Source organism: Mastigoproctus giganteus, chromosome 1, assembly GCF_048544385.1.
Source record: "Mastigoproctus giganteus isolate SK-2022 chromosome 1, ASM4854438v1, whole genome shotgun sequence".
Taxonomy (NCBI): Eukaryota; Metazoa; Arthropoda; class Arachnida; order Uropygi; family Thelyphonidae; genus Mastigoproctus; species Mastigoproctus giganteus.
In genome coordinates, this window is record NC_143575.1 from 91,757,912 (window position 1) to 91,775,283 (window position 17,372).

Sequence of the window (17,372 nt, forward strand, 5' to 3'; positions counted from 1 at the left end):
CCTTCTCTCTACTCAGCAATTTGCTCTTCTTGGCATCACCAGGGCTTGTCAAACAGTGGCCACTGTGTGTTCTTGTGGGCAAGTTGCCTGTGAACCTGCTAGAGGCCAAGTCTTCTCAGAGACATGCTTTGAGGAAAGGAATCCCCCAACAAATTTTCCATCAGAGAGGAAGAGACCTGATGATGAGTTGGAGGCCATATGGCAACATCAATGGACCAACTCTGAGAAAGGACATCATTTGTACTACTTTATTTCCTCTGTTCAGACTGTGAGCTGGCAGTGTAATCCCTGGATGCAGTGTGGGTTGACAGCTTGAGGTCGAGGCTGCACTGTTTGATTTTGATCTCCTCAGATTTTTGCTCCTGTGGAGAGCCGGGAACTGGTCTTTGCATTATGCTGCATTATCCTTTATATCTGGACATTAGAGTAAGGCAGGAGCAAGGGAGGCTCACTCTCTCTCTCGGAGTCCATTTTGGTTAAATTATTTTTAACAAGAGAGACATTCAGCATGTTTTCTGAATTCATTCATGAGGGATTTTGCAGAAAGGCACATAGGTAGATAGCAGTGACCTACCTCCTCGTGGTGAGGATGGTAACTTGTGCTGTGGAGTGTGATGGCCGTCCCCACCATGAGGTTAAATGGTTCACTATTACAAATTAATCTCTTTTATTTTTTGTTATTTGAGTTGACTGTTGGATCTTTCTGTTTTGTATGTTGCTTAGTAACCTACTAACTGTTGGTTCTGTTGCAAGACACAAACAGGAACTAGTTGCATATGTGTGAAAGCTTGAGTGGTGACTAGGTGGCTTAGGTCTGTATGCCCAGGCACTAGTTCTGTAGATCATGATTAGAAGAAAGATACATTTTATAGAGTGGGTTGAGGGTGCAGGCCTTTGGCCCCCAGTCTTTCCTTGTAATTCATGATATTTTGGAAACGTATGCTTTGCCATGAATTACTAGGTGATCAAGTGTATGCTATGCCATCTGTGCTGTCATAATCCCATGAGCATGGGGAATCCTTATTATGGCAGATTTTAAATTTCCAGTAGTTACTATAGGAACTTTAATTTTTCAGATAGTTGACCTGTTCTTTGTGATATCCATTATGATAGATGAAAGGAAGCTTTTTGTCAAAAGTAACACCCAAGCACTTGAAAGTGTTTATAAAATTTATGGCTTTATTGCAATAAACGAAGGATGGAGGTCAGGTCATTCTTCCTTTAAACAGTATCTGGCAAGTCTCGTCTGTGGACCATTTGTAGTTTGTGCATAGAACACCACTGTTCCAGTTCAATCAGGATGGAGTTACAGCTTTAATCAAGTTTTGCTCTGGATTGCTAAATTGCCTAAAAGGACCAATAAACGTAGCTTTTGGGTAGTAGTACTTCTTGAACCATACACCAAAAACAACGTTACAACAGAGGACCCCCAGGATAGAGCTCTGGCAAAATCCCCTTGTAACCAGCCTGTTACTGGTTGTTGGGCGATGCTTTTAGTTAAGAATCGCATGGGCTCTAAAAGAGTAAAACTAGAAGACACAAGTTGGCAGTGTAATAATGAGTCAGTCTAGCATGATACAAACATTAAGAAAACATAAGTGAAAGCTGGAATATGTTAAAGGCTAAATGGCTGTGATGATTATAATGAATACTGACATATAGAATGGTCAGATAATAAGAATGTACCTTATTAAAATCCCTTAAAATGTAGAGTGAGCCAGCAAATCAGAGTGTGCATCATTAAAATTCCCCAGTAAGGGGGAATCCCTCTTATTATGGCAGATTTTTTACTTTCGAGATAGTTACTATGGGGGACTTTAACTTTCCAGATGTTGATGGAACTCAGGAGTTAACAGCTCACTCAGCAGCAAAACATTTCTTGATTTGTTGGCTGTTTTCTACACCAACATGTCACAGAGACAACAAGAGAAAGCAATATTCTTGACCTGGTTGTTTATTGGTTTTATGGTATATCAGTGTCTAAGGCTATACTACGCCAAGTCAAATGATATAAAATATAAATAAATAAATATATATGATATGGTTTTAACTAATTAATATAATAAAAAGCATTCATAAGATATAAAACTGTAAACCATTCTAAATAAAATTGTATATATTAATAAGTTGTAAAAACTTGCATACATCTGACACACTGTCATTTGATAAAATCTGACTGAGTATATAAGGCTCAAATCAAATGGGCAAAACAGATAGTGTTCATTACTGAAAAATATGCACATTTGATTTAACATGGTATCACAATTTCTATACATAAGATGATCATCAGCATATAGGTATGTGTTGGGTGACAATGTCCTATGCAGAACCAGGCGAGGACTACTTCCTATTAGCAAACTCTGCACTAACTAGACTGCCAGTGCATAATTACAGGCTTGAATGTTGCTGGTGCTCATGCCAAGATTCTTGCCATCATGATTATAGCAATCTGTATAAGGGACTAAAAAGTGACTCTCTGGTGTTGCCAATTTGGATGCAGCATCAACCAAGTAATTGCCTATGATTGCAACATGGCTTGGGATCCAACAACCATGGATAACAAAGTCTGACTGAGAGAAAGTATAACACTGGATGAAGAGTGTATCTCATTTGTGATAAAGCCAGTAATATGTTTAGAGAATCAGTATATAGCAGGAGTGGCTGACTTAATTTGTGATGCGATCTACTTTTTTCCTTCAAAATGTGCTGCGATCTACCATCTCAAAAATTTCATTGCACAAAGTGCACAAATCGAGTGATGACTGTACAGTAATACCCTGATTTATGCTACTCCGACTTACGCGAACTCAGAGTTACACGGTTCTTGATTTTTTTGTTTGGTGTATATCTAAAATTAGCTTACCAGTGATTTGGAAGTCAAATCATAAAGCTTGGGTGACAGCTTCCGTTTTTGAGGACTGGTTTTGTCACCACTTCATACCCGAAGTCGAACGTTATTGCAAGTCTAAACAGATTCCATTTAAAGTGATGCTTCTTATTGACAATGCATCCGGTCACCCTCCTGCCACCCTAATTAATTTCGACTCACGTGTGAAAGTTGTGTTTTTGCCTCCAAACACAACCAGCTTGCTTCAACCGATGGACCAGGGAGTCATCAAAACATTAAGGCTTACTACACAAGGTGTTCGTTTGCATGTCTGAATGAAGCTATGAGACAAAATAGTGAGATATCTGTTAAAGACTTTTGGAAACAATTCAATGTTTTAGATGCCGTAAGAATCATTGAAGAATCTTGGGATGAAATTCACAAAAAAACATTGAATGGTGTCTGGAAGTAACTTTGTCCATTTTTTTTCAAAACCGAGATGAAAAAAACGCCAGAAACTGATCATGTCACTCATGTGATAGAAGAAGTTGTTAATCTTGCCAGGCAATTAGATTTGGAAGTCAATGGTGATGATGTCAACAAGCTGTTGGATTCACATAGTCAGGAGCTGACAATGAATGAGCTCATAGAGCAAAACATCACTGAAGTATCCGAAACTTCAGACCCAGTTCCACCAGAAAAGCACATGACAATTGCAAGCTTGACAGAAGGTCTCAACTCAATTGAAAAGGGCTTAAAAATTTTAGAAAACAGACTCCAACGAAGAACGCGTTATAGCTACAAAGCAAGGAATAAAAGAATTATTAGCTTGCTATGAAGAAATTCTGCGTGAAAAGAAGAAGGCGCTGTGTCATCAGACGAATTTGTTAGATTTTATGAAGCTATCGACATCGAAATAACTTTTTTATATAACACATTTATTTTTTAATACATATTTTGTATTAATATGTATAAAGAACTGCAATTTTATTAAATATTTTTCTTCTAAACTAGTGTTTTTGTTAGTCCTTGGTCCCAATTAAACAAAATTTATATGTATTTATATGCAGAGTTGTACCCCGACTTACGCGAATTCGACTTAAGCGATTTTTGTCGGACCCACCTATCGCATAACTTTGGGGTATTACTGTATATTTAAAATTCGTTGTGATTGACCGAAATCAAATCTGCGATCAACTCGTTGGCCACCCCTGGTATATAGCATAATACCGGGTGGTTATTAAATAAGTTTCCCTATTCTGGAGACCCTAGTGTCAAACCGGTTAGAGTTAGCACTGTGAAAATCGGTGGGTATGTCATTTAAGGTATGGGGAAGCGATTTGTAGGAGAAAAAAAAAAAGTTCAAATTTCTGCCCCCAGGAGAAAAACGGCGCTGCACATATGTAAAAGTTGTCATTTACTTCAAGATATGCTGCTTACGCAAATGACATCCTGTTAGATAAAAGCAGAAAGGCCAACGCCACCATCAATAACCATTACAGTTCTTACAATAAAGGAATGTGCTCTTTTAGTAAAACTGTTCTACCAGAATAATAGTAACATTAATGCAGCACTATTGGAAACTTAAAGGTTTGCGTAAAGGGCCTTTAACGTCAGTGGAGCTTCGAAAACTAATAAAGAAATTTGAAGCAACCGGAGAGTTAGGTGTAATTCCAGGCAGGGGACGACCACATATCGGAACAGAGGTAGTGGATGAAGTGGTGGTGATGGTTGCAATGGCCTCCAGGTCAGAATGTGAAACACTACCAGTTAGTGTGTGCCAGAGGTGTGTCAAGAGACTTGAACCTTCCTTGGTCTATGGTATGTAAAGTGCTTTGAATAATTTTACGCTGGTTCCCATACAAGATTCATGTAGTGCAAGAACTAAAGTCTTGTGATCAGCAACAACAAATAGACAAATAGACTTTGCTCAATGATTTCTGGCTCATATGGAACGATGATACATGGGCTCGAATGATCTTGCAGTCTGATGAAGCACATTTCACTCTTTGTCGGGCTGTAAATGCACAAAACTGGCAAATATGGTGAACTTCTTGTCCATCTGCTGTGCACGAAAGACCACCACAAAGTCCATACTGTCTTTACAGTATTGTGTAGATTCACAGCAGAGTTTATAATCGGACCATTTTTCTTTGAAGAGTCCACACCTCATGGCCCTGTAAGGTGTACGTAAGGTAACTAGTGCATGGTACTGCCACTCTGCAAGAAAGGCAATGCTTGGAGACTGTAGTGTTCATGCAAGATGATGCCCCTCCCCACAATGGTCAACAAGTGAAGGAACTGCTCCGTTCAACATTCGGAAATGATTGCATCATTTCTAGAGACTTTCTGCAGTTCTGGCCAGCCCAATCAGCAGATCTCAATCCCTGTGATTTCTGGCTATGGGGATAACTGAAAGACAGAGTTTACCATGGTAGCATACAGGCACTTGTCAATTTGAAAGAAAGCATTAAACAGCATGTAGCCAACATCCCCAATGAGATTCTGCACGAAACTGTGTCTCACGCAGTCCTCCGTTTTCAGAATGTCATCTCAAGTGAAGGAAAGCACATAGAACAATATCTGATATTAAAATCTAATCCTAAGTTAAGTATTCCATCTCATGTTTACAGTGTCAATTTCTCCCCTGGTGGCGGAAATTTGAACTAATTTTTTGTCTTCTATAAATCGCTTCCCTGTACCCTATATGACATACCCACTGATTTTCACAGCTCTATCTCTAACCCTTTTGACACTGGGGTCTCCTGAATAGGGAAACTTATTTTATAACCACCTGGTACATCTTTGGTACTGGTGAAATTTTATATAATCCAAGGCCAGTTCAATCGCATGCAACTCTGCAGTACTACATTCAGAAGGAATCTAATTAGAGATAGTTTTGCTTGAAAAAACACAAGCAGATCCCACAAATACTCCACACTTTACTCCAGTCATCTGTACATAATGGCAAGAAGTCAAAATATTCATTGAAGATGCATAGTCAAGGAGGAAGGATTTTCCCTGGCTGACATTGATATATTATCCAACGTAAACTTTATATCTTCAGCTAGCTCTTAGATCTTGATACCAAAGGGACAACTGGCTGTTGTGTGTGTGTGTGTGTGTGTGTGTGTGTGTGTGTGTGTGTGTGTGTGTGTGTGTGTGTGTGTGCGCGCGCGCTATACAGATTTTCCCATCCATAAAAATGTATGTCTGGCAGAATTTTATTTTTATGGCATATTATAACAACTGCCGATGTAGAAGCATCAATGGCAGTTTGTTGGCTTCAACATAGACTTTGGATAGACAAATCACGAAATGCTCCTGTGGCAATCTGGATGGCTCTGTGATGAAATGAGTCATTTCATTTCACTCATTTCATCCATCAATTTTTTCAGAAGTCACATTAGATTTTGTTAAAACAGTTATTTTCTTCAGGATAATATACAAGGTAAGCATGGACAATTTTTTTTTTTCCAAGATCTTACATAAGCAGCTAGTCCAACGAAAAGGTTAAATGCACGGATGATTGCCCAACACTAATAATCCTCTAGATTGATTTGATTATAGAGAAGAAGTAGAAAATGGAGAATGTGAAGGAAGTCTTTTATGGCACCTCCATAGCCAGGTGGGCAGGAGCAGCAGTGTGTAGCACACGCTTCTTGATTAGACCGGGGTTCGAGCCTGTGACCACCAAATACGGAGGATGTGGAAAGGTCAGGGAATGACCACCGCATATCCCAGGAGCAATATGGCCTTAATTGCTAATGCTCCTAAAAACCAAATAACAAACAAACAAAGTCTTTTATCATTTGATATTATATATTATCTGGCCCTCAGCACCACTGTTTACTAATTCCTGTTTAGCAAATGGTAAGTTATAAGGCTCAGCACTGCTTGAAGGAAAGTTGAGTTTCTGTTTCTTAACTTATTTTTTTAGAAGCAGAAATTTGCAGAATACAATGGTTCAGATGATATGTTGGCAAATACTTATAAACATTGGCAACAGCAGTTATGTTTACTATTGTAACGCATTATGCTCTAATACTGATGAGGGCATGATATTTACTCTTCATTTTCCAAATTTAATCTGCAACTATGGCACTACTCATCTGGTTAATGAAAGATGTAAACTTTACCCAGCACACATTTTGGCTCTGATGATGTATTAATTGTGCTCTAGTATGGGCTCTGGAATGAGTGAAATAAAAATAACTCTCACACAAGCAACTTAGTACATTCTATAGTATTTCTGAAATAAAATAAGGTCAACTTTTCAGAGAATTATGATTATCTTATTTTAGAAAAAGAAAAATATACACTTGGTGATATGTGTTTTGAAAAATTTTGGCAACTGTTCTACAAAGTTCACAGTTCGAAAGCTGTGAAATAATGAAATGAGTGAAATGAAATAAAATAAAAGTCACTCTCACACAAGTAACTTATTGCATTTTGTATTATTTCTGCAATAAAATAAGGCATAACTTTTCAGAGTTATGTTTATCTTACTTTAGAAAAACAAAAATATACACTTGTGATATGTTTTCTTTTTTGACAAATTTTGGATACTGCCATTACTGCAAGGGGCTAATTCAATACATTTTTTTGTTTCAGTGTCAATAGAGCAATCATATATTTTTTTTTTAGTTTAAATTCCTAATAAGTATATTTTTCCTAATAGGTATATTTTAGTTTAAATTCCTAATAAGTAATTTATGTAGTACAGTTCATGAAATTATAAAAATATACCTTATTTTCTGCACATTTTGTTCCATCTCTCACCATCCCAAGATTGGGTATATCTGATGTAATTGATCCACTGGTTACTCTGAAAAACAGCATTTGATAGTGTGATTTGAATATTTAATTTATAAATATGAGAGAGAGAGAGATTCTCCCATTTAAGCAATCTGAATAAAATAGGCCTCTGTAGTTGGGTAAATTCATAATATAATTTTAAATATTTTTCACAAACTGTATGTTGAAATGACAAAATAAAACGAAAGACAAAATTTTGATAACTTTATAATTAAGCTTACAATAAATTACCATTTACAGTATGAAACAATTAAAATACCAGGCTAAAAGTGATAAAATATCTGTAAAACAAATAAAATATCTGTAAAACAAATAAAATATCATAAAATACAATAAAATATACCAGGTTAAAAGCGATAAAATATCTGAAGCTATAAAATATCAACAGTACGCTTTTTACTTTACAGTGCAACTTTAAATACCTGCAGGTTCACAGCACATGTCACATGATTTGATGGCAAGTGCACGGTTCTTGTGCGTGTTGGAACCGGAAGTGGCTCAGGAGCACGTCAGGTGGAATCGTTCATCCCATCTAAGGATCACTGCCTCAAAGAGGGGATGGATACGCATACTCCTGTCTCTATTGATATTGTTCCCAATGGAACTAATCTGCAAGCTCTCGAGCCACTTGCGGTCCCAAAACCTATGCACCTTGTCAATGATAACTGCTTCGTCTGGGGAGATATGGTACTGCTTCTCCCAAAAGTGTTCAGCCACGGCGGATTTTCCGTAGTCCGCATTCCTTATCACCTTTTTATGCTCCCCCAGACGATCCTTGAGACGCCGCTTTGTTTCCCCCACATAACATTCCCCACAATCCGGGCACTTAATGCTATAGATGACCCCACTTGTATTTTCATTTGAAATGGGGTCTTTCATCTGTGACACGACTGTGTGCAGCTTCCGACCTGGAAGCTGCACACAGCACGTCTGGTAGTTTCGTAATACCCGAGCTATACGCTCAGTTAAACCCGGATAACAGGGAATGTATGCAGTGGCTATTGGCGTAAAAGATTCACCTCTCCTCTGTTCTCCTCTAATATATTTCTCTATGATCCTCTGGGGGTAGCCACACTTCAGGAGATCTGCCGTGACGCGCTCATACTCTTTCTTTCTATCCTCAGAGGTACTACAATGTGACTTTGCCCTGTCTGTTAGTGCTCTAATCACACTATTCTTGTGAATATTGGCCTGAGCTGAATTATAATGTGAATATTGGCCTGAGCTGAATTATAATGTGAATATTGGCCTTTACACATGGGTTTTCTATAAACTTTGGTCTTTAGACACAGGCCTTCTCTGTAGACCAACACATCCAAGAACGGCAAAGCCCCTCCTTCTTCTACCTCCGAGGTGAATTTTATGAATGAGGAGAAGCCATTAAGAAAATTTAACACCTCATCTTCTCTCCCCCTTTCGAATAATTGAGAATGTATCTCTTCTATGGACGCATTGGGAGAACCATGTCACTAAATAATCTAACCTCGAGCTCCTCTATAGCCATATTAGCTATAATAGCACTAATGGGGGAGCCCATAGCTGCACCGTGAACCTGCTTATACACAGTGTCGCAAAACACCATGGTGGTGTTTGAGAGACATAATTCTATGCCCTTACAAATATCTTCCAAACTTAGTTGTGTCCTACTGCTTAAGGTGGTATCCCTCTGTAGGGCCATGTGTGCACATTGCACACCATGGTCAATTGGAATACATGTAAACAGAGATGTCACATCAAAAGATGTCATAATTTCATTTTCTTCTATACGCTGCTCTCTTATAAAATGTACAAAATTCTTGCTGTCCTTGACACTAAACTCGGAAAGTCCTACTAACGGTGACAACAAGACTCTTTCCTTGACACTAAACTCTTTCTGAGTTTAGTGTCAAGGACAGCAAGGTTTTTGTACATTTTATAAGAGAGCAGCATATAGAAGAAAATGAAATTATGACATCTTTTGATGTGACATCTCTGTTTACATGTATTCCAATTGACCATGGTGTGCGATGTGCACATGTGGCCCTACAGAGAGACACCACCTTAAGCAGTAGGACACAACTAAGTTTGGAAGATATTTGTAAGGGCATAGAATTATGTCTCTCAAGCACCACCATGGTGTTTTGCGACACTGTGTATAAGCAGGTTCACGGTGCAGCTATGGGCTCCCCCATTAGTGCGATTATAGCTAATCTGGCTATGGAAGAGCTCGAGGTTAGATTATTTAGTGACATGGTTCTCCCTATGCGTCGGTGGAAGATATACGTTCTCAATTATTCGAAAGGGGAGGGAAGATGAGGTGTTAAATTTTCTTAATGGCTTCTCCCCGTTCATAAAATTTACCTTGGAGGTAGAAGAAGGAGGGGCTTTGCCGTTCTTGGATGTGTTGGTCTACAGAGAAGGCCCGTGTCTAAAGACCCATGTGTAAAGGCCAATATTCACATTATAATTCAGCTCAGGCCAACTATCACAAGAATAGTGTGATTAGAGCACTAACAGACAGGGCAAAGTCACATTGTAGTTGGTTGGTTGGTTGGTTGTTGGGTTTTATTGGCGCATTAGCAACTAAAGCTATAATGCGGCAAAACCAGGTGATATATTAAAACACATTGTAGTACCTCCGAGGATAGAAAGAAAGAGTATGAATGCATCATGGCGGATCTCCTGAAGTGTGGCTACTCCCAGAGGATCATAGAGAAATATATTAGAAGAGAACAGAGGAGAGGTGAGTCTTTTATGCCAGTAGCCACCAGATACATTCCCTATTATCCGGGTTTAACCGAGCATATAGCTTGGGTATTACGAAACTACCAAACGCGCTGTGTGCAGCTTCCGACCTGGAAGCTGCACACAGTTGTGTCACAGATGAAAGACCCCATTTCAAATGTAAATACAAGTGGGGTCATCTATAGCATTAAGTGCCCGGATTGTGGGGAATGTTATGTGGGGGAAACAAAGCGGTGTCTCAAGGATCGTCTGGGGGAGCACACAAAGGTGATAAGGAATGCGGACTACAGAAAATCCGCTGTGGCTGAACACTTTTGGGAGAAGCAGTACCATATCTCCCCAGACGAAGCAGTTATCATTGACCGGGTCGCATAGGTTTTGGGACCGCAAGTGACTCGAGAGCTTGCGGATTAGTTCCATTGAGAACAATATTAATAGAGACGGGTATGCGTATCCATCTCCTCTCTGAGGCAGTGATCCTTAGAGAGGATGAACGATTCCACCTGACGTGCTCCCGAGCCACATCCGGCTCTGACACGCACGAGAACAGTGCACGTTCCATTGAATCACGTGACATGTGCCGTGAACCTGCGGGTATTTAAAGCTGCACTGTAAAGTTAAAAGCTTACTGTTGAGAAAGAAGGCGGAGCCTTTGAAAGCTTCAGATATTTTATCGCTTTTAACATCTGGGTCTGTGGCACTGTTAGATGATCTATTTAACGATTCTTTGAGTTCTGTTAATGTAAAAGGTTAGTTGTACAGGAATGAGCGATGCATGGAGAAGTTAATTTTATACCATTCTGCATCTGCTTTGATGGACTAGAAGGAGGACACATAAGAAGCAGAGGAAGAAATTGTGGCAAACGATTTTGCTAATGCATTAGCAACTTCCTCAGGAGCAGACATGTCTTTCCCTTTCCAATGAAGTATCGGAGAGGACAGCCTTACAAATTTGCCATTTAGGGCCTCCAGATGATAGTGTCGGTGTCTTTTGTGATGGTTGAGGCAAAAGCAATCCACGAATCACGTTTCGCTTTCCGTATAATTTGGCTCTCTTTAGCTTTAAGTCTTTTATAAGTAATTAGGTTACTAGTGATAGGATACTTGTGGAAATTATTCCAAGCACGGTTTTTCTCCTTTTTGGCATGAAAGCAATCCGTATTCCACCAGTGATTTCGGTGAATGCAATATGGTTTGGATTTTGGGATGGAAGCATGGACTGCAGTTAGAATCTATTTGGTGATGCAAGTCGTTACATCATCATCAATCAACTGTTTTTCAACATAAAGCCTGTCTAGAGATATTTGGGCAGAATAGCCATTCCAATTGGCCTTTTTAAACTTCCAAGTGGATCGCTGATCAGAATGTGGAGTTACCCCTGCTTGTAATGTGCAAATAATAGGAAAATGATCACTATCAAAGGGATTGGTTAACACTGATCATGTCATGAATGGAAAGATGGATGGTGAACAGATTGATAAGTCAATTTCAGAAGTAGATCCTGTAGGGAGGCGAATATAGGTGGGAGAACCAGAATTTAGTAAATTTAGATCATTATTGTTCAAAAATTCTTCAATCAATTTGCCCCTTGCGTACATTGTAATGATTTCCCACAATGGATGGTGGCTATTAAAATTACCTAAAAGACAAATTGGCATTGGGAGTTGTTTAATGAAGTTGTCCAGTTCTGAATGGGGAAATGGTATTGCTGGTGGAATATAAATGGAAACAAGGGTAACTGAAACACCAACTGCAATACGAACTGCCACAGCTAGAGTGGTTTGTAATTGGATGTGCTTGGAAGGTGTGTTAGAATTAATAAGAATGGCCACTCCTCCATGGGCAGGAGACTCATAGATCCTATCTTGTCTGTAGATGATATAATTTGAAAGTTTTGGTGAAACATGTGGTGGCAAGAAAGTTTCCTGTATGCATACACCTGTGGGGTTGAACTAAGAAAATAAATCCTTTAGGTCATCAGAATGACCGACTAGTCCTCTGCAATTCCATTGTATGATGTTGTGCCTCATTCTGGTTTAACTGAGGATGATTCTTCTGACTGTTTTTTTTTTTTAAGGAGCATTTTTTGCATTCTTTTTTGAGAAGGTGGGGCGTCCAGTATCCATAGTGTCATTCACATGAAGTTCTAGTATGGGTTCCTCCTAATCTGAGGGTACATCTACTTCCATACTGTTTGTGGTTTTCTTGCTGTCTTTAGGTTTCAATTTGTCACTACATGCGAGACCGTTGGAGTGCCAGCTGGAATGCTAATTAGAGTGTTGGTTGCTTCACTGGTTTTAGGTTGAGGTGTGTCCTTTCCAGAGTTTGATAGTGTTGTTTTAACCCAGTTAGCCAGAAATGTGCTAAGGGTTATTGATACATCTGTTTGAACTGCTGTTAAATGGGTGCTTCGAGTGCGAGATGTATAAGAATCACTGAGCATGGTCAACATAACTTGTTTGTATGTCTCAGGATATGTTACTTTATGTTCCATTTTATATTTTTGAATTTCTTGCAGTTTTACACATTTTGCAAGATTTAGAAAAGGTTGGGTGATTTCTTTTGCAGTTGGGGCAAACGGGATTTGAGGCTGAACAGTTTGCTTGTGTATGCTCCTTGGAACCACAAATAGGACAAATGATATCACCTCTACATGCCTGCTGGGAATGTCCATATTTCTGGCACTTAAAACAACGAATGGGATTAGGAATATAAGGTCAAATTCGGCAAGTTATATAGCCAGATTTTACTGAGGATGGCAAATCTGGGGTACTGAAGTTAAAATGATGGATCTAGTTGGGACGAGATTTACATCTTTTTCAGCCATTATGCATTTAGTGCTGATTACTTTTTGATTACTCAGTTCTTGAACTAATTCCTCTTCAGATACTGTAAGTAGGTCCCATTCGGTTATGACGCCTTTCAAGGAATTTAGATATTGGCAGCCCACCGAATGTCATTGTTTTGAGCAGCCACTCGGAATGTTTGGAGTTGACTGTTTCAATAAGGAAGTCTCCAGATTTCAATCATTTATCCATTTTTGGTGTTCTAGCAATGGATCCCAAATATCTCTGTATTACAGATGGTGACAATTTGCCCACAGGCTGGGTGGAGAGGGAATGTATTACGAGAAAATTTGGCATGTCATTGCACTGCGCTTCCCTTCGAAGCCTTTCGGTTGATTACAGTCATTATCAATAGATGTGTCTAGTCTGGAGTGTGAGGGCTCTAGAGGTGGATACTCGTTTGAATCCATGGTTACTCCTTTTATCCCTGGAAGATAACTTTTCCCCCAGGTTATCGGCCTGCCATGGGAAGGAAGGAGCAGTGCCGCTTGGAGGACAAGCAGTTGAAGTGTTAGTTGATTAGTAGAACTAGAAATATAGGAAAATAAAGAAAGATGTGTTTCCTTTCTATGCTCTAACTTGTGGCTTTCAAGTATAGAACTGGTTTTAAAGAAAGACTGTTGATGGAAATGTAGGAACTTAAAAAGAAATAACTTCAACCACTTATCAAGAGCACTCTATAAATCACAAGAATATTGCTTGGCCTCAAAATACACTTGGCACCCAGGGCCTTGGCTGTGCTAAAAGGGTTATACAAATTATAACTAATAATAAACAAAGATAAAATAAAATTAAATATAGAGCAAAGAATTGCAAACAAAAAAACCACATCTCCCACAATTTCTTATCATTGGTTTGCTATCTTACAGTCTTAGCATTAACATTAGTTGAGGCATATGATGCAAGAAAGCAAGCTTATATAAGCTATCAACTTTCACAACAACAGATGAAAGTCTGTTCCAGTAATCAACTACCCACTGGCTAAAGGCAAACTTCCACACATCTATTCTACAACTGACTTTCCTACATTTTAATCTATGCCTCCTCAGGTTCTTAATCTGTGCCTCCTCAAGTGGAAGGATTCCAACAGCATTGAGTCTGCTCAAATCATTCAAGGCCATATAGACCTCAATCAGATCACCTCGCAGGTGCTTAGTCTCCAGATGCTGCAACTTGCAGAACTTAAGCCCCTCTTTCCCTTTGAGGGTGCTCTCACCAATCTTATTGCCCTTCTCTGTACTCGTTCTAGCAACTCTACATCCTTCCTAAAATGAGGCTTCCAGACCTGTACGCAGTACTCAAGGCATGGCATGGCCTGACCACTGCTTTATACAAGGGGATAATCACCTCCTTATCCCTGCTAGCAAAATTCCTACATATCATTTGCAAGACCCCACGAGCTACTCTTGCAGCCTGTCTGCACTTCTCAGAAAACTTCATATCTGACTTAGCCCTAAGTCTTTTTCATTCTCCACTACCCTGAGTGTAGTACCGCACAGTGGTATTTTACTCTGGGATTACTGCTACCAATATGGAGTACTTTGCATTTGTCAATGTTAAACTTCAGTTGCCACTTCTCAGCCCATCTGCCTAACTTTTCTAGATCCTGTTCCAGTAGCATAATAATCTTTACTGTCATTAACAACCCTGCCAACCTTTTTATCATCTGCAAACTTGGACATTTAGCCTGATATACCTTCATCGACATCATTGATAAATACACAAAACAGCAATGGGCCCAGCACTGAACCAGGGGGAACTCCACTAATAACAATAGTCCACATAGAGCAGTGTCCACTGATTACCACTCTCTGCCAACTCCCACTCAACCATCCCTTTATCTATTGTAGCTGCTCCAATTTGTATAGCAGTCTTCCATGTGCAACAATATCAAAAGCTTTCCTGAGTATATCATGTTAAGTAAATGTTTTCCATACTGAACTTATTTTTCATTCTCAAAGACCATTGTATGTATGGTACTTAATAATAATTTTATATTATTACTCAATATTGCTTATAAAAATGTAATACTGTAATAATGTAATAAATGTAATAATAATTTATTATAAAATTAATATTTTATAATAAAAATTTAATAAAAATTCAAAACAATTATATGATTTCAGAGAATATAGGCTTAGTGGTTCGTGATAAAAATCTGCTGGTTTAGACTGATGCCATGCTTATAGAAATATTAGTAAATAAAAGATAGTCATGAAATATTCAGCAAAACCAGTGTCAAATATAAATATACATCAGTCTGATTTAATTCTAGTGTTGGTGAATTTATTTTTGTGTGTATGTGTATATACTGCCCTCTAACTTCGATTGTTGTTGGAGGGCAATATGTTTTATTTCACAATACACACATTTGTCACATAACAGTCTAGCTATGGCTAGTGTTGTCATTTTAGTGCCTTCCATGTTAGATTTGGCTTTTTTTTTTTTTTTTTTTTTGTTTATCTGAAATGAAAAACTATAAGCACTCAAGGACTAAGGATGAGTAATTACTATGCTAACAAGGGAGAATCTGAATTGTGGATCCATTGATCCCTGCATATGGCATTCTGAAACTGACAGTGCATTGGGAGGCACCCTTCCTGTAATTAGCCTTTATCCTGTGGTGTTCAGAGAGTGGAATAAGCAATGACCAGGCAGAGTAAAGCATCTATGTCACTACACAGCATGGTTTCGTTAAATTTATGGTTCAATTGCCATTTTCACAACAACATTCTACCCTTGTTTATTGCTTTGTTTCTATACAGCCAACAGGCCCTGGATTTTGTCACCGGTCATGAATAATACATTTATAATGCTTTTAAATGCAACTGTTCTGTTTTCGTTTGTGGTAGGAAAATTTGTTGCAAAGTTACTTCAAGAAGTAACTTGGGAAACGAAACAAAAAAAAAAATTTAGCTGATCACAGAAATTTTCATTTGCTTTATTGGCAGAGAAAGAAAGTTCTGCAGCTCTTATCAAGCATCATGTACCATCCTGTGATTCTACATTTTTAAGTTTCTCAGAACACAAAAATATTTACTCATTACCACCATTTTTTTTTAATTTGTGATAGAAAGGCTGAAGTTGTAAGTAAATATATTATTCCATTTTTCATTATTTCCAATTTTTATTCACAAATTGTGGATCATAATTTGTGAATGTGGATCATTCAGAAACTATGAATGATCTATGACATCAACACTTGTCAAACTTTGTGTAATTTTAATACTAATATATGTAGCTCATTGCTGTAGATTTATTTATTTATTTATTGTTCTTTGCATTTTATTACAATTTGACAGAACGATTTGTAATTTTATTTTCTCTGATGTCAGTCATTTTTTTTTATTGAAAATTTGTTGCCGGATCATTTACAGATCAGAGAAAGATAATATGAATTTGCACTAATCACTCAGAACTCTTCAACTTACTTTCTTTGAAATTTTTGTGATCAATGGCTCAAAGATGCTTATATATAAGAACTGACTCTGCAAATTAGACGGTGATTATTTAAAATGCTTTTCTAAATATTGTAAATGCATGCTGACAGACAAATGAAGTGATATTGAAAGGGGTCATAATACAAAAGAAGCACAAGAAAGCCAAAGAGCCCTTTAGTTTTTAGCATCAGAGAGTATTGCTATTCAAGAAAATTGGTGATACAGAAGGTTCAAAGGCAGAAAACAGCATAGCACTTTCCATAGCTGTGCATTGTGCGTTAAGGGTAGTTGATCATTTGAGTGACATTTGTAAATTTCGTTTTTCAGACAGCAGGGTAAGTAAGGACTTCAAACTGCAAAGAACAAAATGTACTTCAATAATATGCAGTGCTTAAACACTACATTTCGTGGATAATTTAAAACCTGATTTAGGAAACTGAACCTTCAGTTCAATTATCGATTAAAGTAATGATATTAGTGTTATAAAAATGTTGGGAATTGTAATACGGTACTATTTGAATTTCAAGAATCGATCTGTGGTAACTTTTCTTGACATAATTGAACTCAATGAATGTATTGCAGAAGAAATATGTAAATCTTTGAAAACCTCCCTAAGAAGTAATGGATTAGAGTTGCACAGACTTATTGCACTTGTTAACACACAGAATGCCTGTTTCCCTCTAAGGGGGCAAGAGGGGAACATGCATTCTGTGTGTT

The 17,372-nt window shown here is 38.2% G+C and overlaps 1 protein-coding gene across 10 annotated transcripts in view; it reads right to left on the reverse strand.

Moving 5' to 3' along the window:
- The window catches only part of LOC150090991 (disintegrin and metalloproteinase domain-containing protein 11-like), a 1,161,948-nt gene that overhangs the window by 352,700 nt on the left and 791,876 nt on the right, over positions 1-17,372 (reverse strand). For all 10 annotated transcript variants that reach the window (XR_016546962.1, XR_016546963.1, XM_090373761.1 and 7 more), the window contains one exon: positions 7,577-7,655. Coding sequence is in view for 8 of the 10 variants with exons in the window: in XM_090373761.1 (XP_090229887.1) it covers positions 7,577-7,655 (79 nt within the window). In the remaining 2 variants the exon portion in view is untranslated. The remainder of the gene's footprint in view (positions 1-7,576; positions 7,656-17,372) is intronic.